General features: G+C 56.0%; 2 protein-coding genes and 1 long non-coding RNA gene across 5 annotated transcripts; 2 read left to right on the plus strand and 1 right to left on the minus strand.

Annotated features, from left to right (window-relative positions):
• Nucleotides 1–3948: 3948 nt before the first annotated feature.
• On the minus strand, nt 3949–6644 carry LOC123035277. Its single transcript, XR_006416911.1, has 2 exons — nt 4777–6644; nt 3949–4686 (listed from the first exon to the last, which is right to left on the minus strand). It is a non-coding gene; the product is annotated as an uncharacterized LOC123035277 (long non-coding RNA).
• A 1969-nt stretch (nt 6645–8613) lies between these two features.
• On the plus strand, nt 8614–9791 carry LOC123035279 (heat shock protein 30C-like). Its single transcript, XM_044453277.1, has one exon. It carries the CDS (start codon nt 8829–8831, stop codon nt 9480–9482), a length of 654 nt encoding a protein of 217 aa, XP_044309212.1. The 5' UTR covers nt 8614–8828; the 3' UTR covers nt 9483–9791.
• Nucleotides 9792–11270: 1479 nt separating this feature from the next.
• LOC123035309 (ubiquitin carboxyl-terminal hydrolase CYLD-like) lies at nt 11271–25139 on the plus strand. Of its 3 annotated transcripts, none has more exons than XM_044453343.1 (15): nt 11271–11356; nt 12656–13144; nt 13868–14149; nt 15593–15668; nt 16447–16652; nt 17153–17306; nt 17812–17947; nt 18350–18460; nt 18849–18940; nt 19691–19757; nt 20404–20536; nt 20969–21077; nt 21353–21471; nt 22402–22621; nt 23405–25139. In XM_044453343.1, the coding sequence occupies exons 2-15, from the start codon at nt 12674–12676 to the stop codon at nt 23584–23586; spliced, it is 2358 nt and encodes a 785-aa protein (XP_044309278.1). In that variant the 5' UTR covers nt 11271–11356; nt 12656–12673; the 3' UTR covers nt 23587–25139. The 3 variants fall into 3 exon arrangements, with proteins under 3 accessions (XP_044309278.1, XP_044309277.1, XP_044309279.1); XM_044453342.1 differs by lacking the exon at nt 11271–11356 and adding an exon at nt 11456–11704; XM_044453344.1 differs by lacking the exon at nt 11271–11356 and adding an exon at nt 11822–11841.
• The last annotated feature ends 1032 nt before the right edge of the window (nt 25140–26171 follow it).

Raw genomic sequence — 26171 nt, forward strand, 5'->3', positions numbered from 1 at the left:
GGAGCTTTAGGAATAGGTTGCCCAACAGTTCCTTTCATTTGTTTTGCCTTTCATCGCTTTGGCTGTGTGGACGGATTCATTGATTTGGCCACAGTGAATAATGCTTTTAATTTCTCTATGGGCAAAATGGCTCTGAAAAGCTCCCAGGATTTGCGGAGTTCCCCACAGATTCGAGTAACTTCCCTGCCTGTGGGATTCATTCCTCTGTGTTTGGAAAGGTCTGCCTTCAGGGCTCCGACATTCCCTCAGGGAGAAGGCTGAGATAAGCGCCATCTTGGGACGGTTTGGGTTGCTACTCCCAGTGCCTGCTAATGCAGCTCAGCCTGCTCTGGTGAGGCTGGGTGTGAGGGCGCCCCAAGTCCATAAAGAAGTCGGACCTGCAATTAGGGCAGGTTTTGGAGCTGGGGGTGGACTTTGAACCAGCCTCTGTGGGGCTTTTATAGCGACTGGGGGTGATAGAAACTAGGAGAGTCTTATCAACAGAATTGTGGAGAGCGCTCCTTTATCACTATGGGGCCAGGCAGGTTGTGGGTATCCATGCAGAAGTGGAAATAGAGGGAATGTCTTAAGATGGTCTGTTAGACCAGTGGTTGTCTATCTTTCCACAGCTGGGGACCAGTAAAAACAGGCTGAGGCACCCTGCGAACTGCTGAGGCAGAAACAAAAAGCCCCATACACATAACAAACTATTCTGTATATTAGTTTCCAAAGACAATACCACAAAAATAAAATTGAAAACTGTGCAAAACAACCGGAAACCGAGCAACAGAAGTGCAGGGGCAGGCTGTGCCCTGGCAGCAGCTGCCAGATTCATCCCATGGGTTTGGGTTTTGGACTGTTTCCATCTGAATCGTTCGGCGAGGTTCTTTGGACGCTCTCCGTCGCATGAGAGAAACACTGGCTCTTGCGTGCCTGCCCCGGGGGGGGGGGGGGGGCTTTCGAGGGCTCTGTGGAAGCGTGCCCTTTCGTGTCAATTCAAGGTGCCCACGAAGGAACATGGCTTAGATAGAGCATCTCTCACAGATGCTGTGGACTTAAAACCTTGCAGGTTTGTTTACCATAATCAGTGTACTTGAAATAAGCCAGCATCCCCCTTGGTGGAGTGGCAGCATCCTATCATTGACCACACTCCATAATTGCCTTCGGGGAGGGGGGGTTGTTTTGTTTTTCCTCCCCCCCCCGCTCTATTTAAATGTGAGGTAGGGCTTCAGACAGAACAAAGGCTCTCAGCTCACCCGCCACCTGGTCTGGGGTGGGTCATCTGATTGCTGATGGTGCAACTAGTCCTCATTATTGGGGCCTGCTCAAAAATCCCGTAGTCCTAATCGCTAGGCCTTGCTGGGAGCTACCGCTCCATAGGAAGGCCCCGGGAAGGAGCAACTGGTGTGCGCACTGGGTGTTCCCGAGAGAGGCTGCGAGATCAGATGCGGCCAGCAGACATTCAGGATCTTGGCCTTTTGCACATTTTTTATTAAGATTTTAAACTAAAAACTAAAAAAATCATCAAATACATCGGACGTACTGGGTCAGCCCCCATAACATATCTTTTAAACATTCTATAATCATATTCAAATTGATTTATAAAAACTTAAAGACATCTTTAAATCTAAGCCAAGTCCCGTTTCTCCAGCCACTCGTAAAAAAGGTCCCAAGTTTGATAGAAGTTAGTATCTTCTTTTTCCTTCAATAATAGAGTCAATCTGTCCATTTCTGCACAGTCCAGAATCTTTTTTAAAATAAGTTCCTCAGTGGGTAGTTCCTCACTCTTCTAGTACTGAGCAAGCGCGATCCTCACTGCTGTGATTAACTGTAGCATCAAATACATTTCTTGTTTGCTAATATTTTCCGGTACAATACCTAACAAGAAAATTTCAGGTTTAAAAGCTAAGGGTTTTTGTAGCATTTCCTCAAGTCATTTATGTATTTTAATCCAATACTTTTTCACATATTCACAAGTCCCGGAACCCTCCAAGTTCTTGAAAGTGACTTCTCACCCCCAGAATTGGGAGTACACTCAGTTTTATTTTCTGCATGCTGGAAGTCCTCTTGGGAGCGTCTCCCCATCTTTCACTGCCGGCGTGTTCATAGCGCAACACTCAGCATCTCTCCACTAACTCAAAATCTCTCTTGCTCCAGTGCCACTGGTAGAAACCAAGAGCCGCAGCTAATCATGCAGATGTAAAGTGATTCCTTTGGTTCCTGGTTCTCAGGTCCAGATAGTCCTGCTTCAGCCCTGTTCTTTGGCAAATTTCCCAGGGCTTTATTACCCACTCGCATTCTTTAAGCTACTTAACTATTTCTGCCCCAGAAACAGCTTCTGTGCCTCTTACCCCGTCCTCTCTCCTGTTTCTCTTCCTCGTCCATCACCATTCAAGCACAAGCACCCGGGCAGCTGGCCTGGGCCGAGCAAGTGCTGGTCCCACTGGCCAGGCTGGACTCGTGTGGCCTAGTGGGTGGAGTGCTGGACTGGGGACCCAGGAGATCTGGGTTCGAGTCCCCATTTGGCCCTGGAGCCCACTTCATGGTAATTTTGGGCTGGCCAGCCGCTCTTGAACTCACCTGCTTCACAGGGGTGTTGTTGAGACAGAAAACGTGCAGAACACGTGAGCTGCCTAGACTTCATTGCAAGAGGAAGACGTGGGCTAGAAATGCGCCATCCTCATCAGACCTTTGGGGCTCTGAGGACGTGATGCGGAGCCAGGCTCTCCCGGGCCGTGGCTGTTTCTGCCTCGCTTGGGCTGCCCAGAGGAGAAGCCGTCCTGCACCTTTTCTTCTCCCGCTTCCCTTCCAGCAAGGCTGCCAACACTCCCGAGTCAGCAGAGAAGACAGAGAATCTTTGCCTTGACGTCTAATTTCCTTCTGTGCCTCCTGTCTTAATACGGGCCCTGCTCCCAAATCCTTTGACGCTGGCGCTCCCTGGTGCTCTTCAGTGCCCCCCCCTTCAATTCCCTCTCAGAGCCCTGCGCTTGAGGTCCACCCCCGGATTGGGGGAGTGGGGAGGCGTGATGGAGGCAGCGCTGTGACCGCTCCCGCAGAACCCCCCCCCGCGCCCAGAGGCCCCCGCCAGCGACCATCGCCAATACCCTGTTGCGCTCTGTGTGGGGCTGCCCTTGGCTGGCTCAGCGGGTGCAGCGCACAGCAGGCCGGGCGGGGGGCCCCAAGCTGTGCCCACATAAGCCCCACAGGAAAAGAACTCCGCCACGCTCAGTGTTACTCTCGTGTGATGCGAAGCGCTCTGACTTCAACCAAGCTGCCTAGCAGACTGACTTCCCTTAGATATAATCCAAACAACTGCCAAGGCCATCGGGTGAGACCTTGCTGGTCATTCCAGAATTAATCCCATGCTGCCGCAGGACACCTTGAGAGCAGGCCTCCCCCCCCCCCCCCGTCCCATGGAGAAAACCCCTCGTGCCATTCAAGAGCCAGAGAATTTGGTATCCTCCAAACTCCTCCTGGAAACACCTGTTGGTTCAGGCTTTTCCCAGCCTGTAATAAGGCTGAGTTGAGCGCTGCAGCATATGATGAAAGTATAGGAAATAAATTTACCCTCTTTGGAAAGAATTGTGCTCAGGCCCAGCTGAAAGGGAAGGCTACACTTGCATGGGTAGGATCCATGCGGTTGGCCCCAACACATTGTGGGACCACTGGGAACCAGTTGCAAAGCTCTCTGGCTCCTAGATTTTGGATGAACAAGGAGCCACGATTGTTTGACACCGAGAGCTGTTGCAAGGTCTCTGGCCTTGACTCAGATAGGGCTGGCGTGCTGCCCCGGTTCCGAAAACCAAAAGAAATGAGTATGTTGGAGGCGAGAGTAACTTCCCGGTGGTGTGACATTTCTAAGGTTTTAGAACTCTTCTAGTACTGCAGGCAGCCCTGTACATTCAAATAGCCAAACTGATTTTTTGAGGCAAGCTCGGCTTTTTTGCTAATAAAAAAGCTGACACGCACTTGCAGAAAGCACTGTTTTATCTTCATTTTATAGATTATATTTACAAAACAATCAAGAAAAGGTTATGAATGCCAGCTGTAAGGAATTACTGAAAAACCCAGGCTCAGTGGAAGAACAACTTGCAATTCTCAGAGCAGGAAGAGAAGGAAGCAAGGCAGAATGAAAGGAGAAGCCAAGCCGTGAATTTACAGCCGTCGGTGGGCCAGCGACCCAGGCCCGTGCCCTGCTTCTGCCCTTGTCTTTCCCAGCCTTGCTGTTTGCATCGCCTTCTTGTGCTTTCATGCCGCAACAGATGGGACACGGGAGTGTGTCTTTGCTAGACACAAAGGTCTAGCAAAGACACACTGGAAGGAAAGGGCTCCCACCAGCGCTGCAGGTCCGCGTCTCCCAGGGGCTGTGGCATCCTCCTCCGCTCATGGCAGCCGCTCGTCTGGGGTGAAGTCGTTCACATCCAGGCGCAGCCTCTGCTTTCTGTCACCCCATCCAGGAGCCGGAGGTGCAGCAGGGCATCCTGCAGATGCCTCCCGGGGCCGGCATGCCGCTATCGCCAGGCTGGCCTTGGGCTTCCTACTTCAGATGGCGACGGGGCCAAAGATGGGCGAACGCCATGGCCGGAGTTCCGAAAACATTCCCATCAGGTTGTTTTGCGAGTGCTCCCAGTCCTGTCCCTTCTGGATCCTTCTAGAATGAATGGTGCTGCAAAAGGGCCTGCCTGGTCTCCTTGGCCACCTGCTGGTCTCAGGGGAAAAAAAGGAAAAACTCAGAGTATAAACCAAAACAAAGGTCGGCAGCTTGAAAACACTTCCAAAATTCTGCCCCAAACTAACCAGTTCCAAGGAACGGCTTCCGGAGTAGTGAGTCCGGTTGCAGCAGGTCACAAGGAAGAGCTTTCCCCTCTACAGGCTCAGCCAGTGATCCCAAAAGACACGGTGGACGCTTTGACTCAACCTGCAGACCTTGCACAGGCCTGAATCGAGCCCAGAGCTGCAGTTGGAGCCCAGAGGACGGCAGCAGCTTTGTCCATCCACACGGAGCTAAATTCTCCAGAATGTGCCACTGCGGGAGAAAATCCTTCCCACGGGTCCCTTCCTCCCAGCACTGGTCCGAAGCTTGCAGTTCCCCCATTTATATACTGTTAGCTCCGATCATCTGGGCTTTTCTAGAAACTTCTCTCTTCCTGTTGGAGTGCTGCTGTCCAGGAGGAAAGAGAAACAGAAACGGAATGTGTGCTTCCCATACGTCACAACCCCTCTAGATGCTCACAAACACACTCCTGCTTCAGTCAGCTTTGCAGCCCCCTCTGGAATCTCCTAGAAAGACCCGGAGGCTGAATCGCAACCACAGGGTTGTCTGGGGCGCCCCGCTAGGTACCGAGCAGCTCTGGGGCTCAGGCGGAGCGGAGGAGAATAATGCCTAAATGTGTGTGGACATGGCAATTTGTGTATCCTCCATTGAGGCATTTGAAACGTCGTGCTGGAGCGGAGCTCGGAAAATAGCTGGACCAACACCAGGAAGAACAAGTGGGTACCAGATGAATTTGAACTGGAGCTTTCCCTAGGAAAAATGCCAAAACTGACACTCTCGTACTTCATACCCAGCATGAGAAGACGACTCCCTGGAGGAGAAAATCACGCTGGGGAAAGGACACCCGTTTTAAAAAGAGGTGCTTGAGTGGAAGAAGAGGGGGTTCAATTTCAGGAAAAATATCTCAGGCAGTAAGAGGCACGCGGGGGCAGCAGGAGGGGTGCCCATGTGGCCCAAAGCCAGCCATTTTGGACCGGCCCGTTAGGCATTTACGATACGGCTCTTTCAGCTGGCGCCCGTAGAAAGCAGCGTGTTGCCGCAGAGGGTCTCCCAGGAACGGGCTGCAAGCGGCGCTGCCGGGGCTGCAGTCCGACTGGGCTTTGCCCCACCCCCCTCTCTGCTACTTCCATCTTCCCTCCAGCAAAATGGGTGTAACAACACTAGGTTACTTTGCAAGTCTAACCAGAAGACTCACCTGCACGCAGGAGTGTATTCCATGGAACTCTGACAAACTGCATGGGAAAGAGAACACCTGTCTGGCCATGAGGCGTTGCTTGGGGCAGGCCCGCTGCCTCCCAGCCCCAGTAAAGCCATTCCGAAGACTCCCCACACCCCTGCCCTGACAATGGATGAGAAGATCTCTTTTCCAGATGGTGGGTGTGTTGCTAGGACTTGGTTGACTAAACATCAAAGGAAGGGGAGAGGTTTTCCCACTAAAAACAGGCTCATATCCCAGACGTGACATCCAAGTGGCATGCATTTTAAAAAATGAAAGTTGCAAATCAGGATTATGGCTCAAAGCGGTGTGGGGGCAGGATGTTTTACTGGCAAGCCTGAACTGGTTTTACTGGGAAATGAGATTGCAGTCCTGTGTACTTTCAGATGACAGACTCCTAGCAGCAGAGGCGTTGTATGACTTTACTGCCCAAACGTGTAGGATGGTGTTTTAAGCCTCACCAGCACTGAATTCTGAGGTTACATGTTTGCAAATCTTTCTTACCTGGAAAGTTTATTGAAATTAGTTCAGTTGCACTGTTTTAGCCATAACAACACAATACACCAGTTAAGAATGGCTGTAGATCAGCGAGTCGTGTAAGAAGAGAAATTATATTGCAGTTAAAAAAACAGCTGAAATGAATGGGATACGTCCAAATGAATCATGCTAGGGAAGGTCGAAACACAGAAACAGAGCGAGTCAGAAGGGGCCTCCTGGGCCATCTAGTCTGACCCCCGGCTCCAGCCAGCTCCGCTCACGACATGCCCACCATGTGCATGTCCAGCCTGTCCTTGGACACCCGCACCGATGGGGCCTCAACCACCTCCCGGGGAAGCCCACTCCACACCCTCGGGGTCCTGACTGTCAAGAAGTGCTTCCTGGCATCAAACTGAGCCTTGGTCCCTGAGCTTGGCTCTGTTGGAGCACGTCCTGCCTTCCTCTGCAGGGGAGAACAGGTCTCTGCCCACCTCCTTGTGACACCCCTCACATACCTGCGTGTCGCCAGGCAGAAGACAAGACGGCCATCAAGGGAGCCAGTCTTGAATTTTCCAAAGCTGAGCAGGACTGTCACCCTGTCCAATGTTTTAGTTTCATGGGATGAGTGTATTTTAGCAGATAACTGTTTAAGCCTGATGTTGCTGTTAGTTCACTGTGGACTGTTGTTGACCGAGAATCCCAGGGAGCACGGCTGGCTGGAAGAAGGGCCCTTCCAAGGTGAGAAACAGTTCTCCGGCCTGGAAAGGGGGAGTTGGAGCTCTGACCCCCCCCCCCCCCCCCAGGAGAACCCATGCCAGCTGCCTCTCCAAGGTCAGAAAATCCAAAATGTAGGAGGATGGGGAGTCAAAAGTAGCCTTTGCTGGTCCTCCCGCCCTGCTAGCACTGGCCTTGCAGGGCATGGGAGTCCCAGAAGCCTCTGCCTGGGGATTAGCAAGCGACCAGCCAACCCTGGCAGAAACCTCAAGAGCAACAACATGGCCCCTGCAAGGTAGGCCAGCCTGCCAGAGTGACGGGGCCCAAGGTCACCTGCCCAGTGAGCCCATGGCAGAGTGAAGATTTGAATTTGGGTGTCCGCCACCTGGGCCAATGCCCCCCTCTCTACACCCAAGAGCTTTCTCAGCTAAAACTCAGCTTTTAAGTGCTGCATTTGCACGGGGATTTTCATGCAAAATGGTGTGGAAAACAACCAGCAAGGGTGAGATAAGGTGGTTCTGATGCTTCCCCCTGCTCCACACTAATTCCTTTTTATTTATTTAAGGTTTTTATATGAGACGCAGTGTGGTGTAGTGGTTAGATCATGGGACTGGGACTCAGGCAATCCGGGTTTGAGTCCCCGCTCAGCCATGGAGCCACCTGGGTGACTTTGGGCCAGTCACAGACTCTCAGCCCAACCTGCCTCACAGGGTTGTTGTTGTGGGGATCAGATGGAGGAGGAGAAATGATGTAAGCTGCCTTGAGCCCTTTGTAGGAAAAAGGCAGGATATAAATCGATAAATAAATAAATAAATAAATAAATATGCTGTTCCAGTACTAAGCCTCTGGACAGCTAACAAAAAACAAACAAACCCAAAGCAAACCATAACAACACAGTGCATCCAATAAATAACGATAGAAACAAGGATAGAAACAATTAACTTAAAATACTGGGAACATAAAAAGGTGGTCTTCCCTCTGTAGTCCTCCTTACTGTGCAAACCAGCGCCAGGCGGGCAGCACCACCCTAAGCGCTTCTGTCCCGCTCCGCCACAGTCCCCGCAAGCGCCTCTCTCCGCCGGTTTTGTACATTTACTGCATTCATACCCCTCTTCCAATCAACCTCCCGGCTCCCTCCTCATTTACCCTCACGACCACCCGGCGAGGTAGGCAGAGCCAGCGGCCGGCCCCCTGGCCGCCAGCGTCGGCGCAACGCTCAGCGGGGACCCGCGGCAGCGCCTCCGCGCCCCGCTCGAGCCCCGCCCCGGCGCCGCCCGGGGGCCTGCGGGGAGCCCCGTCCAAGCCGCCGCCTGCCCCGGGGCCGCCGTGCGCGGCGCATCGCGCCGCCGCCCGAACTTTCTCGCGGCGTCGCGGGCTCTGCGCCGCCCACGGCCCGGAGAGGCGTGCCGGCCGGGCCAGGGGGAGGGCGCTTCCAGAAGAGTCTGGACGGCCCGCCCGGCGTATATAAGGCGGCGCTGCGGCGGGCCCGGCATCCGAGCCGAGAGTCGGAGCGGAGAAGAGCGGGCGAGCGAGCGAGCAAACAAGCAAGCCAGCAAAGAGGCGAGGCGAGGCGAGCGGAGAAGAGCGAGCGGGCGAGCGAGCAAGCAAACAAGCAAGCCAGCAAAGAGGCGAGGCGAGGCGAGGCGAGGCGATCGGCAAAGCAAAGCAATGGCGAGCCACTCCGTGCACGGCAGGATGCGCCCGGTGCGCGTGATGCACGACCCGGACCTGAGCCCCCTGTGGCTGTACAGCCGGGAGCCCGACTACGGGCTCAGGCCGCTGGGGAGCCAGAGCCTCTTCAACCAGCTGATGGGCGACCTGCAGGGCCACCTGGACGAGGTGGGGCGGATGCGCGCGCTGCTGCTGGACGCGTACCCGCTGCTGGCGCTCGGCGAGGAAGGGCAGGCGCGCAAGGGCGCGCAGAGGGGCGCCCGGCGCACGGCCTCCCAGGGCGCGGACAAGTGCGAGTTCTCGCTGGACGTGCGCGGCTTCTCCCCCGAGGAGCTGACCGTGAAGATGGACGGCAGGAAGCTCACGGTGTGCGGGACGCACGATGCGCGGTCGGAGTCGGAGGACGGCTGCCTCTCGCACGAGCACCGCGAGGTGCGCAGGGAGGTCCTGCTGCCCGAGGACGTCAACCTCGAGGCCGTGGCCTGCGCGCTGTCGCAGGACGGGCGGCTCTGCATCGAGGCGCCGCGCCTGTCGCTGCCGTCCGCCGAGGAGCGCACCATCCCCATCACGATCACCAGGGCGCAGGAGGCGGTCGCGGAGGGCACCAGGCGGCCGGCCGGCGAGGAGGCGGACGCCGGCGGGGAGCAGTGAGCGGGCGAGCGCCGCCCGCTGCGACCACCCGGACCAAGCCGCGCATTCATTCCCTGGCGCTGGGCTGCGACCAGCGCGCGCTTCTGCACGCGGGGAACGGGAGACAGGCGGGCGGACGCGCTGGAATCCGTTCCGGGCTTTTCACGGCTGCGCTCGGGATGCGTTACGTGGTTTTCGCTGGGGGGCTGTGCTTCGTAATCGCTGAGGCCTATGTTTTCTGTGTAAGCTCAGTAAAGCTGCGGTTCATTCCTTCATTTTGTACTTTTGGAGAAGCAATCCGGAAATAAAATGGCATTTTCTCCCTGTTAAGACTTGTGTCTCCTTGGCGCGTCACTAGTATGCGCGGGTAGGTGGGGCAGATTTCGGGGAGGGCTGCTAACGGTCCCCTGACAAAAGAAAACACTCCAGGGAGAACGGAGCAATTACACTCCGTTCACGGCAGTATCAGCCTTCCAACGCGGTGCTGTCCCCCTGCGCTGCTTCCACGGGAATGCTCGGCATCTCGCGCATTCGGAATCGGCTTCCCCTCTAGAGCAACCTTCCCCATCCCGGGGCCTTCCAGCACGCTTGGACTGCAGCACCCAGGATTCCCAATCAATGGCTCTGCTGGATGGGAAGCCTAGGAGTTGGCCCAAACGTCTCTGAAGGCCATCAGGTTGGACAAAGCTGCTTTAGAGGAAAGGGGCGGAGAACGCGAATGCAGAGAAGCCGCATTCCTGCTTCCCTCCGTCTGGCCTGAACTGCTGCACACAGCTGGCTTTATCCAGGCAACAGTGGAAAGGAACGCACCTCCACAGACATGCTCAGAGGTTACCACCTCTCATACCGTTTGCGTTCCAGGGATGAATCTTGTAATAAAATACAAATTACTGGCTGAATTGCAGTGCGAGCAATTTCAGGTCTGACTCGACGACTGCTGTTGGGCAATTTGCGCTATTGCTGAGGGCAAGAAAAAAAAAGCAAGCAACTCCCAGGCTGGGACTGGGGGGTTGAACTCCAGATCGGAGATGTCTCGGGCCGCATTCCGGGACTGGGTGGGACCAGAGGCCACAGCGGCGGGGCCAAAGGCACCAGCAAAATCGGCTGCAAGCAGGCTTTGCCACCCGCCAAAACTTGGGAGGCGTTTGAACCGCCCTGCACGTCGCTCTTTCGTCGGCTGCTCCCGTTTCATGCAGTGCATTCGGTTCTCTTGCATTTGGGCTTCTACCCGCAGTGCGCCACGTGGGCGAGGGCCGAGAGCCAGCTGGAGCTGCTGCACCCGTTGAGCTTCTGCCTGCCACCGTGGGGCTAAACGGACGGGAGCCTTGCAAAAAGGACGCAGCTCCAGCCCTGCGCCGGCCGCGGCCACCCGCCGAGCTCCCCGTCGCTCTTCTCCGGGTCCCCAGCAGCCTCCTCCCCACCCAGCAACGCCAGAGCGCTCCCCTTACCAGGGCGCCGGGGTCTAGCCCGCTTCTGCAACAGGGCCGCGCCCCTGGGGCCGCTGGGAGTTGTAGTCCAAGACGCCAGGAGGGAGCTGCAACTCCACGCTCAGTAGCCCCGCCTTCGAAAGGAGAAGAGCCCGGCCAATCAGAGGAGAAGAGAGGTCTCCTTCCCGGGCGGGGCCCCGAGGATTGGACAGCGGGGAAGCTGCTGATTGGTCGGGCGCGGAGACCTCGCCTTCTCTGCTCCTCGCCCGGAGCGAGCGAGCCCCGCCCCCTGGGAGCCCCTTGTTCTGATTGGCCAGCGGGGCGGGCGGTGCCTGGAGCGGCCGGGGCCGAGGCCTCTCTGGCCGCCCCTGGGCCGCTGTCTATGGTCCGCCTGGGCTGAGCGAGCGGACGCCTTGCTCGGCCTCTGCGGGCAGCCGCGCCCGCGTCTCCGCACGACCGCCCTGCGAGGTAGGCGCGCCGGGGCCGCCCGCCCGCCCGGGCGCCGGCGCAGGGGCCCGAGGGCGGCTCCACAGCGAGCGGCCGGCTGGCAGGCCGCGTCCTCGGTGCGCGGCGTCTCCCCGGCGTGCAAACACGCGTGTGTGCCTGGGGCGCCTGGCCTGTCGTGGGAAAGGACTCGGCGCCCTCCGCTGGCCGGGGCGAGCTCCTGGGCCTCTCCCCGCGGAGGTTCCCGGCGCTGCGGTCGCGCTGCTTGGGCGGGGAGGCAGGAGAGGCCTGTGTGGCGTGGAAGGCTTTGGCCTGGTTTCGCTTTTACAGACTAACGTGGCCACCCTCGGGGATACGCACACGTGTCTACTGGTATGTCTGGAAAGCCATCAGGTTGCGCTCAGAGTAGGTTTTCTATCCAAACGGCGTATCGTCGACCAGAAGCTGTGTGCGCGCAGCAAACGAATCGCTGGCAAGGCACAGAGAAGCTTACGCTGATGGCATTAAAGGTTTGGGCTTCATCAGTAGCATGGTTGGATACGCAGATTAAGGATGCCCATGTCCAGAACCTTTAATTTGGAAAGTAATGAACCTTCAGCTATGCTTCCTGTTCTTTTTAAAGACTCTTTTGTACTTCCATGGCACACGACGCCTTCCTGATCATTTTCTCCATCAGCATTTGGAGCTCTGGTTTCTTGGCAGCCGAAATCATTTTGCAATGGATAAAGCAAAAGCATTTTAATAATTGTATCCTTACCTTAAGTTTTGGCATGTGCACACATGTAAATACATCACTTTCAAAGCATGCCGATGAATTTTATACTATTAAAAATATAGGTAATTTAGTATAAACATATATTTTCTAGAAGTAGATATATCTTTTAGGCTGGCCTCTCTTGACCACAAAAGTGTTCTCAAAGGCCTACATAGGTCAAGTCATTTGGATTCTTCAGCCACAGTTTCACCAGATATAAGGAACTGTAATTGTCTGGTGGCCTTAAAGCGTGTCTACCATGTAATTATAAGCTGGTTTACCAGTTGTGGCTTGTGCCTCAAGAATCCTCGAGATTGCTCTCTCCATGAGCAGCTTAGGATGTCAAAACCCTTGCCCTAAATAAGGTAATAATAGACTTGATGGTGAATGTGCTCACTGTCTTGTCTATAGATTATTTCTATAGATAGATGGAAAATTTCTTACCGATATTTTAAAATACAGTAAGCAGTGCATATATGTATTCCATTTAGTATTATTAATAATAATATTTTATCTTCTACAAAAATATGAAATAGGTTTGTATGATATAATTGTGTGATCTTTTTTAGGACTGAAGGAGATCTAAGATGAATACTGTAGTCATGCAGTCCTCCCATCAAATTTTACAAGGAGATAAGAACATATATTATATCCTGACTGAAGACATCCCTTATGGGAGCAAGTTATTCATTGCAGGGAGTATGTGTTACCTGAACGAACAGACGTATCTGAAGCAAATTAACCTGACATTCAGCAACTACTGGCGGTTTGTCATGGAAGAGGATGGTACTGTGGCCACCATGAATGTGAACAACCTACAGCCTTTGAGCGACAAGAAGGCCAACTTCCTCTCAGCCATCAGCAATGTCCATGAGCGGCTGGATTGTTTTCTGGATGGGCATGTTCTCGATGCCGCCATGAATGCCAAACCAGGCCAGCAGGTCTTTGTGGAGTGCAACCAGCAGACTCTCTTTGGCATCGTCCGCTACATTGGGCAACTTTCTAGGAACTCTTTGCCCTCTGGGCTTTGTCCAGTTTACTTTGGGGTGGAGCTGCAGGTAAGATGATTTAAGGGGGAAATGCTTGTTTATGTAGCCTCTTTGGGGTGTTCAAAGGGCTTCTCAATACTCCATGAGGTACATTCTTCTGGATGCTTCAGTCTTAGAACTGAGTTTCTTGATGAGGAGAACAAGTTGCTCTGCCCTTGTCAAATGAAAATGTGAAACGGTTCGTGTTTTCTGTGTCTTAGCCAGTGCTCGGATTAGAATATCCAAGTTCTGAGATCATGAAACTCTTGCTCCCGCTGGATGTTGGAGGAAGTCTTTTTCAACATCCAGACCTGATTGGAGTGCTCCCTTTCACCTGTTGCCTCCAGTCCCTATGGCAATGGAGGGAGGGAGCTGGAGTGGAGACTGTGATACAAAATGGGCCACTTGATAAGCTTTCAGGCGAAATACTAAATGAATATGCGCTCCTTTAATATGACTATTAAGCCAGAAGTAAATTTCCTGGTATATCTAAACCAGGCTGCCTGTGCAGTGCGGTGGGTAGTGCATCTACACCGGGCAACTTCTACAGTGTATGGTGTTGGTCTAGTAAACCGTGGGGACGGGTTGCCCTCAGGATGGGGCCCTGTCCTCCTACCTGGGCGATTCCTTTGCTCTCTGCGCTCAAGGTTGTCTCTGTCTGGAATGCGAAATGGACTAACGCTGTACTTGCAGGGCCTCTCTGAACGTATCTGTGGTCTGGAGCATAACGTAACCTGTGTACTGCTTCTCCAGGGTGATGGTGAGGGCAAAGGCTGCTGCGATGGCACCTACAATGGGACAGAATACTTCACGTGCAAACAGAATTGCGGGCTTTTTCTGCCGTTTAACAAGCTGCGGTTCCTGCCAGCACTGGAGGATGACGAGGAGAAGCGGGAGGCAAAACCCGATGCGGCTGGGGCAGTGCCAGTGAAAGTGGGGGACGCCGTTGGCTTCTACCTGGATGACCACCTCACGCGCGGCGTAGCAATGGATGTATACCAGGAGAACGGCACCTGGATGGTTCAAGTCTGTCCGGTAAGAGAGTCATCGGCTCCCTTCTTTATCTCTCTGGAAGAGTCATTGATCTGTACTTTCATGCCTTGCAGACTTGCAAGTAGAAGATGGTGCTGCTTTCATTTTAAGCATCAATGACATAACTTGATTTTCCAGGCAGGTGCATCTTAAGGACGTACATCCGTCTTTATGTGGACAAATGAACAGAATTGCATATAGTGCAACTGTGTAACTTGCTGGTCAATAATTTGTATGTCTAATGTTCAGGTTCCACTGGAAAGTTCCATTTAAAAAACCGCGAGTCCCAGTGTAAGCCCAGACGTTTGCCTGAGGCTTGGGACAACTGCCAGTCATGATAAAATTATATTAGCTTAGACCTAGTTAGACTCGGAATATTGTAGTTCTTTGTGGCAGTCTTGGTTTGATCACTTCCCTCCCTTTTTGAGATTTTTGTGAATTGTGGTAGAATTGCAGCCAACGTACATTGGTAGTGCTGGGAAAAATCTGGGATGTACTTTCTCTTACTTGGAAAGTGTGCCCATTCCAGCGTCTCACCATGGTGGCGGTTCAACAGGATTTTCACACCAGAATTAATTCAGCTTCTTTGACAGAGATTTTCCAAGAGTGGGGTTACTTCCCACCTCAGAACACCTAATCTTTCTTAGAAAAGGGGCAGAAGGAGCTTGGGATGGTGGGTTTACAGGAGCCAGACACCTATGCTACTGGCTGGACAAAAAGAAGATGAAGTCAGTGATTTCAGGAGTCCGCCTCATGGTAGGACAACAGGAGCACCCAGACGCCTTCCTGAAGAGTGGCAGATGAGGAACTGAGAGACCTCAACAGCCAGAAAGGGGAAGCAGCGCGGGGGCTCTCATGCACTGAAAGGAAAGCAGAAAGATGCTTCTTCAATTCCTCTCCGCATCTAAGACAGGAAAGAATTGTTGTGGGAACCAGAGAGCAAGCCGGTACAGGTTGTCTTCCTCTCAGAAGGTTTCCAAGCATTCTGTGCTGCAGTCATAATCTGTCTTCTCTAGAGCAGTGATTTTCCAAAAATATGCTGGAAAACGTGGGGCTAGTTTAATGATAAGGTTACTAATGGTATACAAGGGTCCCCGGGAGATGACTTGCCAATGGGCAAGTCACACTTAGGAAGTGTGTTTTCATTTTACTGTGGGGCCCAAGAGACGTGGCCAGCCTTCTCAGGGAATTGAGTGTGATGCCCCAAATCACGCCGAGTTCCCCAAATCTTTGGAGATGAGCTGGAGTCGCTTGGCAGACAGGCAGGGAGCTCTCTGTAAGCAAACATGTAAAGAAACAGCAGAAGTGACACATATTAAAAACTGCTCTCGAGTAATTCCACAGAGTTGAGAGATAACTGAGGCTTGTGGGTGAAATGCAGCCATTATCTGTACTTGAAATGAAGCCAACTTTGGTTCCGTAATGTTTTTTTTCCTTGGTCTGTAGGAGGAAGAAGGATTCACAGATTTGTTCCGAAATATTCCCCTGGATTCTGTGGTAAAGGAAGAGCTGCTGTCCCCAGGTGAATTGTCCCTATAGTGGACTGTCTGTGTGTGTGTGTGTGTGTGTGTGTGTGTGTGTGTGTGTTGGCCAGGCTCCTCCAGGTGACAAGGCAGCTGTGCTGCATTAGCTTCTGTGTTACATTCCCCTTTCTGAGCCCTTGAAGACACCGATGTTTGAGTGCAGGCAGGGGGAGGAGGAAGTGAGGCAAGGCTCTTACTTGGGAGAAACGAAGGTCTTTGCTTTGCTTTGCTGCACCAGGCAGGAAGACCTTTCGTTGAAAGAAAGGCTTAAGCTGCAATAGGTAAAACGTGTTACTAAAATTACCTAGAAACCAGATTGCTGTTCATTAGCCGCAGAAAGCAGAGTGCATAGCCAAGAGCAGGTATGGGTAACCTAGCGTCCTAACCCCAGCCAGAGCTGCTAAGGGTTGGGGTGGCAGGGAGTCTGACTGCTGGGCTGGGCCCGGGGAGATCCAGGTCTCGTCCCCGCTCGGCTCCGGACTCCGGGGCAGTCACTGGCTCGCAGCCTTACCATTCTCACAAGGTTTGTTGCGAGGTTGAAATGAAAAAGGAAGGTGGCCTTGCAAGCTGCCACAGGCTCCTTGCAAGAGCACAAAGGGCAGGTATATTTGATCTTACTAACAACATAAACAACTGTCAAGCAAGCAACATGGGATTTGGAGCTCCTTTTCTGCCTACTCTGCAGCTTCCACTGGGGCCCGTTCACAGCAGGGCAGAGAAATGGTATCGAGCTATTGCAAAGGTTATCCAATTTAAAGGTTGTGTGTTTCTTTTCAGGATTTGAAATAGATTCAGACTGTGGGCTCACAGAACAGCTGCAGCGCCGGAGAAGCGATCGTGGAGAGGACTGGGAAGTAAGGCCAGCGCTCAGTGTGAACTCCGTGGTACTAATAGAGTTAGACAAGGGGAATCCAGTCACAGGAACCATTCGCTGGATTGGCTGCCTGCCTAAAATGCCACAGAAAATGGCTGGGATCGAGCTGGTAAGAGTTACATATGCAGTTCTTGAGTTCTGTGTCTGCTCAGTTTGCTCTGGGTTTTCGCACAAGTGTATCGAACCTCCGGGCTACAGCCCTCATCCTGTCCCCCTCTGGGGTTACCTGGAAGGCCCCTCCCCCTTTTCTCCAACTGCTTATTATTGAGTCGTTTTCGAGCTTTTGTGTGTATTTTCCCACATTCGAAAGGCCGACGTCCCTCTCCTGAGGCTTACTTCCTCGAGCTTTGAGCTGGAGCTTTGAGCTGACATACCGTTGGTGCTTTGGCCCAGCCGCTCTTGCTTTTGTCCCCACCGCTGCATTGCAGCCTTCCAGATCCTCCAGCTTGGCCAGCAGGTGTGGGGAGGTTGTTTTGTGCATGAATCCTGCTCTGACATCCGGCCAGGCTGTGCTGTGCTCTGTGTACCTTTGGCGCCGCACCCTGGCGCACGTGGCTCAGCAGTGCCTTGCGGCCAGCGGTCCCAAGCCCTGCATGTCCGCCCTCACAGGATGACGAGAAGGGCGTTTGCGACGGAGAGTTCGAGGGAGTGCGCTACTTCACCTGCCCCCCGAAGCGAGGGCTGTTTGCGGCACTCGAGTCATGCCAGCCAGACATGCGCTTCCAGTGCAGCGGCCCCCGCTCCCTGGAGTCCGTGGAGCTGCGTAAGTTCCCTTCCTTCCAGCCAATGCGCTGCTCTACAAATCAAGCGGATGCGGGCTGGGAGAGTCCGCGGGCCGCTCGTCTTGCATGCGAAGGCCTCCCATGCACGTGGCTCCTGGCATGTTCCTGCAAATGGGTTGGGGTGGCCTTCTCACTCCGGTGTCCTCCAGTGCGACCATCAGTGCCCGGTCAGTGTGACTGGCGGCCATGGATAATGGGAGTCGCAGTCCAAAGAGTCTGGAGGGCACCGCTTGGGGAAGGCTGCATCAGGAGCCGTCGGAGGAGTGCTCAGCCGCCACGGTGCGCAGGGTTGGCCTCTCTCCCGTGGCTCATGTGTTTGGGACACTCAGCGGGAGGTCTTGCACTATAGCGGCGTGGCCTGCAGCTGGGGTCCCTCCCTTGCGCCCTTATCTCTCCGTGCCGGAAAAAGCCAGCCAGCTCCTCGGGAGCAGGAAATTCTGCCGGCCAGTCTTTTTCTTCTGAGAGGAAGGCATCCCTCTGTTTCAGGTGGCTCGGATGCCGCAGTGGTGCAGAGCAGCCTGCCCCCTCTCAGAGATGACATGGCCATGCGCGTCCTGCAGGGGCGCATGAGAGGCATCCAGGGCCACTGCAACTCCTGCTACATGGACGCGGCCCTTTTCAGGTCGGTGGCTCCGCTCCCCTTTTCCAAACGTGCATGGAAACCGCTCCCTCCTGGAGCTGGATCGAGAGTGGTTGCGTTTGTGGGAAACGGCCCCAGGGGAACCGGAAGGGCTGCTCTGGTCCCGAGTTAAGCTGGGCAAGCCGTCCCCTTTGCAGTTAGTGTGCGGGCTCCTCCTGCTAGACCCAGTCTTTGCTTTGCTGTGGGACTTGGTAGGGTGCTGAGTGGGGCCACAGGCTCCGTTTGGTGAAAGAAACGAACCTTCCGGTCGCTCATCTTGCTGCTGCGGTTTCTCTCTGTTTCTGTGTCAGTTTTTCTACAAACCCCCTGCCTGCCGCCGTCCTCCGCTCTGAAGTGATCCCGCCGGCCTGGTGGGGTCACCAAGCATGTCCTTTCTCACCACAGCCTCTTCTCCTGCTCCTCCGTGTTGGATTCCATGCTCTTCAAGCCGCCCCCTCCGCACAACGGGCACATCCAGGAGATCCTCCGGGACAAGATAGTCAACCCCCTCAGACAGTGAGTTGCGGGCCGTGTGCCCCGATCGGCTGAGGCCGCCCTCTTGCGCCCCAGGTGCTCCTTTCTCACCTGCTGGTGCCGTGCGCACGTCTTGCGCAGCCTCGGCTGCCTCCGCCCTGCATCGAATCCTCCATCTTCAGAACTTTGGGGCAAAATAGCCACAAGGCTCTCGGTTAAGCTAATTCAAAGATGCCCAAGTGTGAAGGCTTCTGAGATGGCTTCATCAGGCAAGGCGGGTTTGGTGGGGTGGAGGTGGGGGCTGAATCTGTGGGGGGGGGGGGGCTACTGCGATGGTGATTTCCACTAGATCTGCATGTCCAGAGTCCCAGGAAGGAGCGGTGGCAAATGCACACCGCATGGACTGCTGGCGCCATTTTTTCTTTCCCAGGAACGGCTTCGTCGCTGCGAAGAGCGTGATGGGCCTTCGCCACCAGCTGACCGAGAAGGGGCCGTGCTCCAGCTTTGCCACTTCCGAGAAAGGTGCCTCGCTCCACCCCGTCTTTCCTTCTGGGGCGTCTCTCCTCGCGCAGCTTGCTGTGCGGCAGACGCACCGAGTCTCCACTTGGGCGTGGGGCTGACTGGGAGGCCACGGGCCTCCTCCTCTCTCACCCTCACTCTGCTCGTGATTCCGGTGAGAATAAAGGGAGAAAGTGCCTCAAGGAAGGGCGAGATAAAGGGCCAGTCGAGCACAATCCCTGCTCTGCAAGATGACAAGTGTAGCTTAAAACGCTCCACCTTCGGCTTGCCTTCCTGCTGTGCTCGAGTTCCTCCCAGCCGGCGCTCCGTCTCATCGGTTTGGCGCTCTCATGCTTCACTAGGACGAGTCCTTCCTAGCAAGGGCGGGTGCTTGATATGCCAAGGCAAACCTGTGCCTTCGGTGACCTGGGGTGGGGGAGAAAGAAGACCCCCCCCCCCGTTTCCTGGGCTGACATGGCTGCACTGTCAGTCACGCACAACACTGAGATGGCCCTTCCTCCCTCCCTGGGGGCTCTTCAGGGCGTCCAGCCCTGGCTTGGCTGAGCAGCTGGGAAGACGGCCTGTGCTCCAGGCATTCTCGGTCAGGTCTAACTGGTGGAAGGGGCTAGCCAAGGTGTAGCGCCCCTGCCCCCCCACGGTCATGTTGCCTCTGCAGCCGACCCTGCACGGTCCGCCTGCAGCGTTTGCTGCCCAGAGAAGGGAGCGAGGCCTCGCGGAACCAGTTCTGACGCGCGGCTCCCGTTGCCCTTGCAGATCCTGAGGAGTTTCTGAATCTCATTATGCACCACGTCCTTGGCATGGAGCCACTGCTGAAGCTCCAGTGAGTTGGCTCCCTCCTCACCCCTCTGGAAGCAAGCATACTGCCTGCGCCAGCCCGGGGCCAAGGGGCACCCATCCTGCCTGCTGACGGCAGGGCCCTTGAAGGGGCGGCGGCCTGGCAAGGCAGAGGCAGAGGCAGCGAAGGCCCTGGGGGCACTGTGCCTGGGTCCCCGGCATGCCCAGCTTTGCGGGCTCCCGGGAGCCAGTGAGAGCTGCTGCTTCCCTGGTAGGGGAAACGTGAGAGGAGGCCACAGAGGCCCAGGCCAGCTGGTGACTCTGCTCAGGGCCCGTGCATTAACGTTCGCGTCTTCACGCGCCACCTCTTGTGCGGACTTGAGGTCGAGGTGCCCCGGGGAGGGGAGGGGAAGGGGAGGGAGGCGAAACGGCAAAACCGTGCGTGGGCATCCCCGGCTGGCTGTATAAAAACTGTGAGTGGGAAGCGATGGCCCCTTCCCGGCCCCGGGTGAGGGAGTCTGGCCGCCCCCTGGCCGCGTCCCTGTGGTCCGTTGTGTTGCTCAGGCTGGATGAGGGGAGCCTGAAGGAGCCCCAGTCCCCGTTCCAGGGCTGAATTGCCACAAGCCCTCTCTTTCCGGGGTGGGCTGGAATCGACGGATGACCCCGGGAAGCCGCCTCTTCGCTGCTTTCAGGTCCGGGAAGCTGAAGGAGCAAGACTGCTACTGCTACCAGATCTTCATGGACAAGCAGGAGGACCTGGTGGTGCCCAGCGTGCAGCAGCTGGTCGAGCACTCCTTCCTCTCGTCGGACCTCAAGCTGGTGGAGGTGCGCGGCGAGGGCCGCGGCCGCGTGGCTTTGGGTGCCTGCCGCTGCGCGTGCGCACGCCACGGCTCCGGAGCACTGCCTGGGCATCCGTCGGCGGTGCGGGTGCAGGAGGGGCGATGAGCCAGGCTGCTGCTGCTCTTGCGTGTGCTCACCCCTGCTCAGAATGAAGGGTGCCCCTCCGTGCAGTACCTGCAGTGGGGAAGGCCCCTCGGTTCCAGGGGGCAGAGCGCTTGGGCTCCCCTCCCGACGCCTCAAGGTGGAGGGAAGCCCAGAGGCACCGGAGCCCGCGGCCCTTTGTCCCGCCTCGGGGTTTGCTGGGCCGGTAGAAACTCCTGAACGACCCTGAAAGTCGTTGACTCGCCCCCTCCCTGTTTCTGGAGCAGCGTTGCTTGGAAATTCCCGCCGAGCAACTCGGGTTGTATTCTCATCCAGATTCCATCCTGCTTTATCCTTCAAATGCCTCGTTTTGGGAAGGAGTACAAGATGTTCAGCAAAATCGTCCCTTCCCTGGAGTTGGACATCACGGACCTGCTGCTGGACGGTGAGCCTCCAGGGCAGGGGCGGGCTGTGGCGGGGCGGGAGGTGGCCCAGCGGCCTCACCTGCCTCACCTGTGCGGCGCCCCTTTCCCTAAGCGAGGCACTGCACTAGCGCCATGCAGAGCTGCCGGTGACGCGGGCGGCAAACCGGCCCGGCCGGCTCCGGCCGAGGGGTGGAGGCGCGTCGCTGGCTGAGCTTGAGTAAGCTGCCGGCAGCGTCTCGAGGCGGCTCAGCTCGTCCCCAGCAGGCCCAGGCCTGACTCCGGGCTTCCGCCGCAGGTCCCCGGGAGTGCTTTGTGTGTGGAGGCATCGCCACCTGGGAGTGCTCGGCGTGCTTTAAGGACCGGATGTTCGCGCACACCGGGCTGAAGCAGTACTGCGACTCCTGCTGCGCTCAGGTACTCTTCCTCGGCGGGGTGCCGGGGGCCCCCGGGTCACGCCCATCCCTTGGGAAAGGAGTGCAGCCCCTGCCGGACTGCGCTGGTGGCTGTGTGTGGCCTGCGGGGTGAAGTTACCACACCGCACAAATGCACGCTTCGTGGTCAAAATGCCCAGCTATATTCCGATGTTGCATTGAGCAGAATGGGAGGAAACCCGCCAAGGGCCAAGTGAACTGCTGCAGCCACGCGGGGAGCTGAGCTGAGCTGAGCTGAGCTGAGCAGAGCAGAGCAGAGCAGAGCAGAGCAGAGCAGAGCAGGCAGGCCCCGTTTTCGCCCCTGAGCCACTGCCCTCGTTTCTGCCCCCATCTCGGATCCGGCAGAGAGACTCTCTGGGTTTCGATGCTTGTGCAAGCCGTAAACTTTCCGTTCCCCATTTGGCAGGAGGCAGGATTCTAGAGGAGGTGTTTCCTTCCCAGGAAAGGAGCGTTCCACCCTGAGCACTTTGCTGCCGTCAGCAAGCTCAGCTGCCTCACTCCCGTCCCTAACATCAGCTCATGTATAAACAGGTTAAAGGGTAGCAGCCACAATGCAGTTTCTGGAGCAGGCGGATGGTTCACCACCCTCTGCTGCCGCGAGAACTGTCCACTGGCCCCTTCTGTTCGTCTCACCAGTTAGCAGGCCGTGAGGGGGGGCCTCTCCTGGGGAGTCTTTGGGGAGGAATGTTGTCCAACGATTTTTGGGAGTCCGGATAAGCAGTGCCTGCGGCAGGACCGGCCAGCAGACTCGCCACAGGTGCAAGGTGCGGGTGCCGGGCGCTCCAGGGGCCTGGGAGAGCACATTCTAAGTGGGGGGAGCAGGAACAGCGCCTGCCTGCCCGGTGCCCCGGTCCTCTCCGCTCCCAAGCAGCCCCGTCAGCCCGGGGCCTCGGCGCCTTGTGTCCCCTCGCAGGCTCACTCGCACTACCAGCGGCGGTCCCACCGGCCGACCAGGCTGCGTGTCCCCGAGGAGTTCTGCAGAGCAAGGCGGGCCAGCGGGCTGCAGGTGCCTCGCGAGAAGCTGGAGCTCTTCGCCGTCCTCTGCATCGAGACCAGCCACTACGTCTCCTTCGTGAAGTATGGGCCGGAGATGGGGCACTGGATGTTCTTCGACAGCATGGCGGACCGGCACGGTGAGCTCGGCGGTCGTCACCGTGGTGGCCGCGTCGTGCGTGCCCCCAAGCGTTTGCTGTGCCGGCCACGCCTGGGGGCCTGTGGGCACGGGGCGCGTTTGGCCGAGCGGTGAAGCACCGTTGCAGAATGGCCGCTGCAGCGGCGGGCTCGTCCCGGGGCGACTGCGAGAGGGCCCTGCCGAATCCCGGAGCAGGAGCGGTTGGCTCAGGGGCCCCGAGCACACGGGCAGAGGCCGGGGCCGATGCCCAGCAGGGGGTCGCCAGGCCGGGCCGGCCCTCCGTTGCACAGCAGCACGCAGCTTTCTAGGAAGGGCCAGCCGGTTCATGATCACGCTGCGTTTCTGGAGCGGCTTCTGTTGACACTTCTCTGTGCCAGAGACGGTCCCTATTCCCTTCTGAGTGGTCTCTGCGGCACCTGCAGGAGAAGCTGCCTCGGCCCAGGCAAAGGCCACTGGCCGGAAGGGCCGCCGGGAGAAAGCCGCTCCTTCTCGGTGCCCCGAAAAGCCAGCTTCTGGATCGGTGCGGCCCCTGCTGAGCGGCACCCTCTGCACAAGCGTGTGTAGCTTGTTTGCGTGCCTCGTTGTCTGCCTGCTGCTGCATCCGTTGTGAGAACCGAGCCTCCGCCCTCGGAGTGCTCGGCATTCCAGCCTGCGCGTGCCTGGCCGCTGCACGGCTCCACCAGGCCGGCCGCACACGCGAAAGGGCGGTTTCACGTGAACGCAAACGCGCCGCGCAACCGAGAGGCATCCTTCCCGCCAGCCCTCTTCCCTTTCGTTGGCTTAGGGGACGAGAACGGCTACAACATTCCGAAGGTGTCGCCCTGCCCAGAGGTGGCCAGGTACCTGGAGATGCCAGTGGCCGCTCTGGCCATGGAGCAGCCCCGGGAGATGGGAGTCGCCAAGCGCCTCTTCTGTGACGCCTACATGTACATGTACCAAAGCAAGAAAATGTCGCTCTACAGATGACTCGCGGCCGCTTCATGCCACCAGCAGCTCCACAGAGGGGAAGGGGCTGGGGCTTTTCCACGGCTGTGCATTCCACGCTGTTTGCAGAGGTGCCTTTGGGGTAAGCAGCTCGGGGGGGTGGCATTTGCTTCGGACGGCTGGGGATAGCAGACGGTCTGCCAACGGAAACTTCTCAGCCATGTGGGAACAACATTAACAGAAGAGCATTCCTGCCACGCCCTCTCAGTTCCCACGATTTCCACAGTGAGCCTTCTGCAGGTGTTCCTGGCACGGGGATGTCCCGACCTCCCGTGGAACCGTTCTGGAAAGCAGGCCCGAGGCCTGGCTTTGATGCTGATCCAGGAAGAAGGCTTGCCCACCACTTCCTGCCTTACTTTAAATCCAAAACTCAGCGAGACCCCCTCTTCCTCCTCCTCCCAGTGAGGAGGTGGGAACTTAATGTCTCAGGGAAGCAAGTAGTAACTGTTCCTGCTTTGCACCTTGCACCTTGGCCCCATGGTGCCTCTAATTGCCCTATGCACATGGCAGGCACTTTTGACTTCTGCAGCCCCCAATCTAGATGGCCACCCAGGGGCTTCGGATGGAATCTTGCGATGATCATGTTCCAGACCTGGACGTGCACTTGCACCCGAAGGTGGCGGCCAGGAGAGTGCGCCAGCGCCCGTCCTGAGCACCTGGGGGGCCGAGAGGGGAAGCAGCGCGTGAAGGCGCTTGTCCTGCCCCAGAGCTTGGACAGCGGCCTTAATCCAGGCAAGAGGATCAAGAGAGCCCAGCTCTGGGTTTTGATTTTTCTTCTCCCGGAGGCAGTTTGCCTCTAGGGCAGGGTCTCCTTTGGCGTTTTCTAGATACCACGATTCCCCCACTCAGGTCAGGGGAGGGATTCTTGGCAATTCACCTCTCATCGGTTAGACTGACCTTCTCTTCGAACGGTGGTTCTCTCTTCTCGGCTGGGCTTTGTTATTTCAAGCAATCTCTTGCGTATTAAGTTAACAAAACAGTAATTTAAGGCCCACATATATGCTCCACAAAACAGATTTCCCCCCCACCAAATCAACCCAAACATAGTTTCCATCATTTTCTGCCTAGTAGAGGGTGCAATAAAATTACGGTGAAGAGGGAAAAGTGCCTTATGCACGTGGCCACAAGCGGTAGTTTGGGGATAGCGCTTCTTCCTGCTATTTCCCTAAAACGCCTCAGAAATTATACGCAGTGTAGGTACTCCATCCCTTTTCAGAGCCACTGCTTTGGGAAGAGAAACGGTGTAGCAGTGAGATCCAAAGATTGCCTGCCTGCCTTTTGGGCTCCTAGAAGCTGGAAACTTGGCACAATTAATGCAAGTTATGCTTATTTGGTAGCAGATTGGGTGTCCTTGCGACTGTCCCATTTCATTGAGATGACGAGCAATTGGAATTCTGCAATAATTCTAGAATCTTGCTGGTCAGTTTTGCTGTGTAATGATTCTGTTTCTCTACAGTATTTGCTGTCTGTCTCAATTTGAACAAGGACTGCCCCAAACTGAGTTATTAAACTTGGTGTCTGCATTGGTACTGCTACTTTTTCCTCTCTGTAACTTATTTGATAACGGCTGCCTTGAACGATCTCAGAACAGAAGATGCGTTTGTGGGCTTTATGATGCTTAGTTTCCCTTTCTGAAAACGGTCTTTCAGCTGAGCATTTCTTTCTGAGCCGTGTGTCTCTTTTCTAACAAATGTCTCTCACAAGCCCCATTAAGTGGCTGGCTTTGTCGCGTTCCTGGTAGTTTTGGCCACAGCTGGGTGCAGGGAAGGGGAGGCAGGGCGTGGGTCCGCTGCCCCCGGTCATTTCTCTGCCAGTGTGATTTTATTCCTGCAGAGGGTCCATACACGATCTGGTGCCTTGGCCCTTCCGTCTTGGGCGGCCCTGCGCCAGTGACTGTTTTCTGGCCTCCTGGCGGCATTGCTCTTGGTTCCCTTGATGGCCTCAAACCTCCGCACCAAATTAGGTGTGCCTCCAAGAGGGGGAAGATTGCAGCACAATCACAATGTACGGGTGTGAAAGTTGGACAGTGAAGAAAACCGACAGAAAGAAAACGGATGTGTTTGAAACGTGGTGCTGGAGGAGAGCTTTGCAGATGCCTGGAGCTGACAGACAGACACTCTCAAATCAAGCCAGGGCTTTCCTTAGAAGCAACAATGAGAAAACTGAGGCTGCCCCACTTTGGGCTCATCCTGAGAAGGCGAGCCCCCCAACCCCACCCCTCCCAGGAAGACCATCATGCCAGGGAAGGCGGAAGATGGGATGTTATGGCACATGCCAAGGGCCATTTCTACTATGCTGCATTCAGTGTGCGGACAAAGGCACACGAGGGCAGAATATACCAAGCCTGTGCAGCTGGAGCCCAGAACACCACAGGCAGACCCACATCCCGGAGGCAGGCACTGGCCGTGAGACGCAAAGTGCATCAGCAGCCACACCTGGTGGCTGCGGAGCTGCAGGTGAGCGGGCGGGAGCAGGACAGTTCTGTCAATCACGGCAGTGCGACGGAAGTGGAATTGCTCGGGGCAGGACCCCCACCCCAAACCCAAAACAGAACTGCAGGCAAACAG

This window comes from Varanus komodoensis, unplaced genomic scaffold (genome assembly GCF_004798865.1).
Source record: "Varanus komodoensis strain SLA01 unplaced genomic scaffold, ASM479886v1 scaffold78, whole genome shotgun sequence".
Taxonomy (NCBI): Eukaryota; Metazoa; Chordata; class Lepidosauria; order Squamata; family Varanidae; genus Varanus; species Varanus komodoensis.

Bases quoted from the DNA above. Each gene is read 5' to 3' on its own strand.
- LOC123035279 (XM_044453277.1), top strand. From the start codon at position 8,829: ATGGCGAGCCACTCCGTGCACGGCAGGATGCGCCCGGTGCGCGTGATG.
- LOC123035309 (XM_044453343.1), top strand. From the start codon at position 12,674: ATGAATACTGTAGTCATGCAGTCCTCCCATCAAATTTTACAAGGAGAT. The intron at 19,758-20,403 runs GTGAGTTGGCTC...CGCTGCTTTCAG, and splicing joins GAGCCACTGCTGAAGCTCCA to GTCCGGGAAGCTGAAGGAGC. The intron at 20,537-20,968 runs GTGCGCGGCGAG...ATTCTCATCCAG, and splicing joins CGGACCTCAAGCTGGTGGAG to ATTCCATCCTGCTTTATCCT.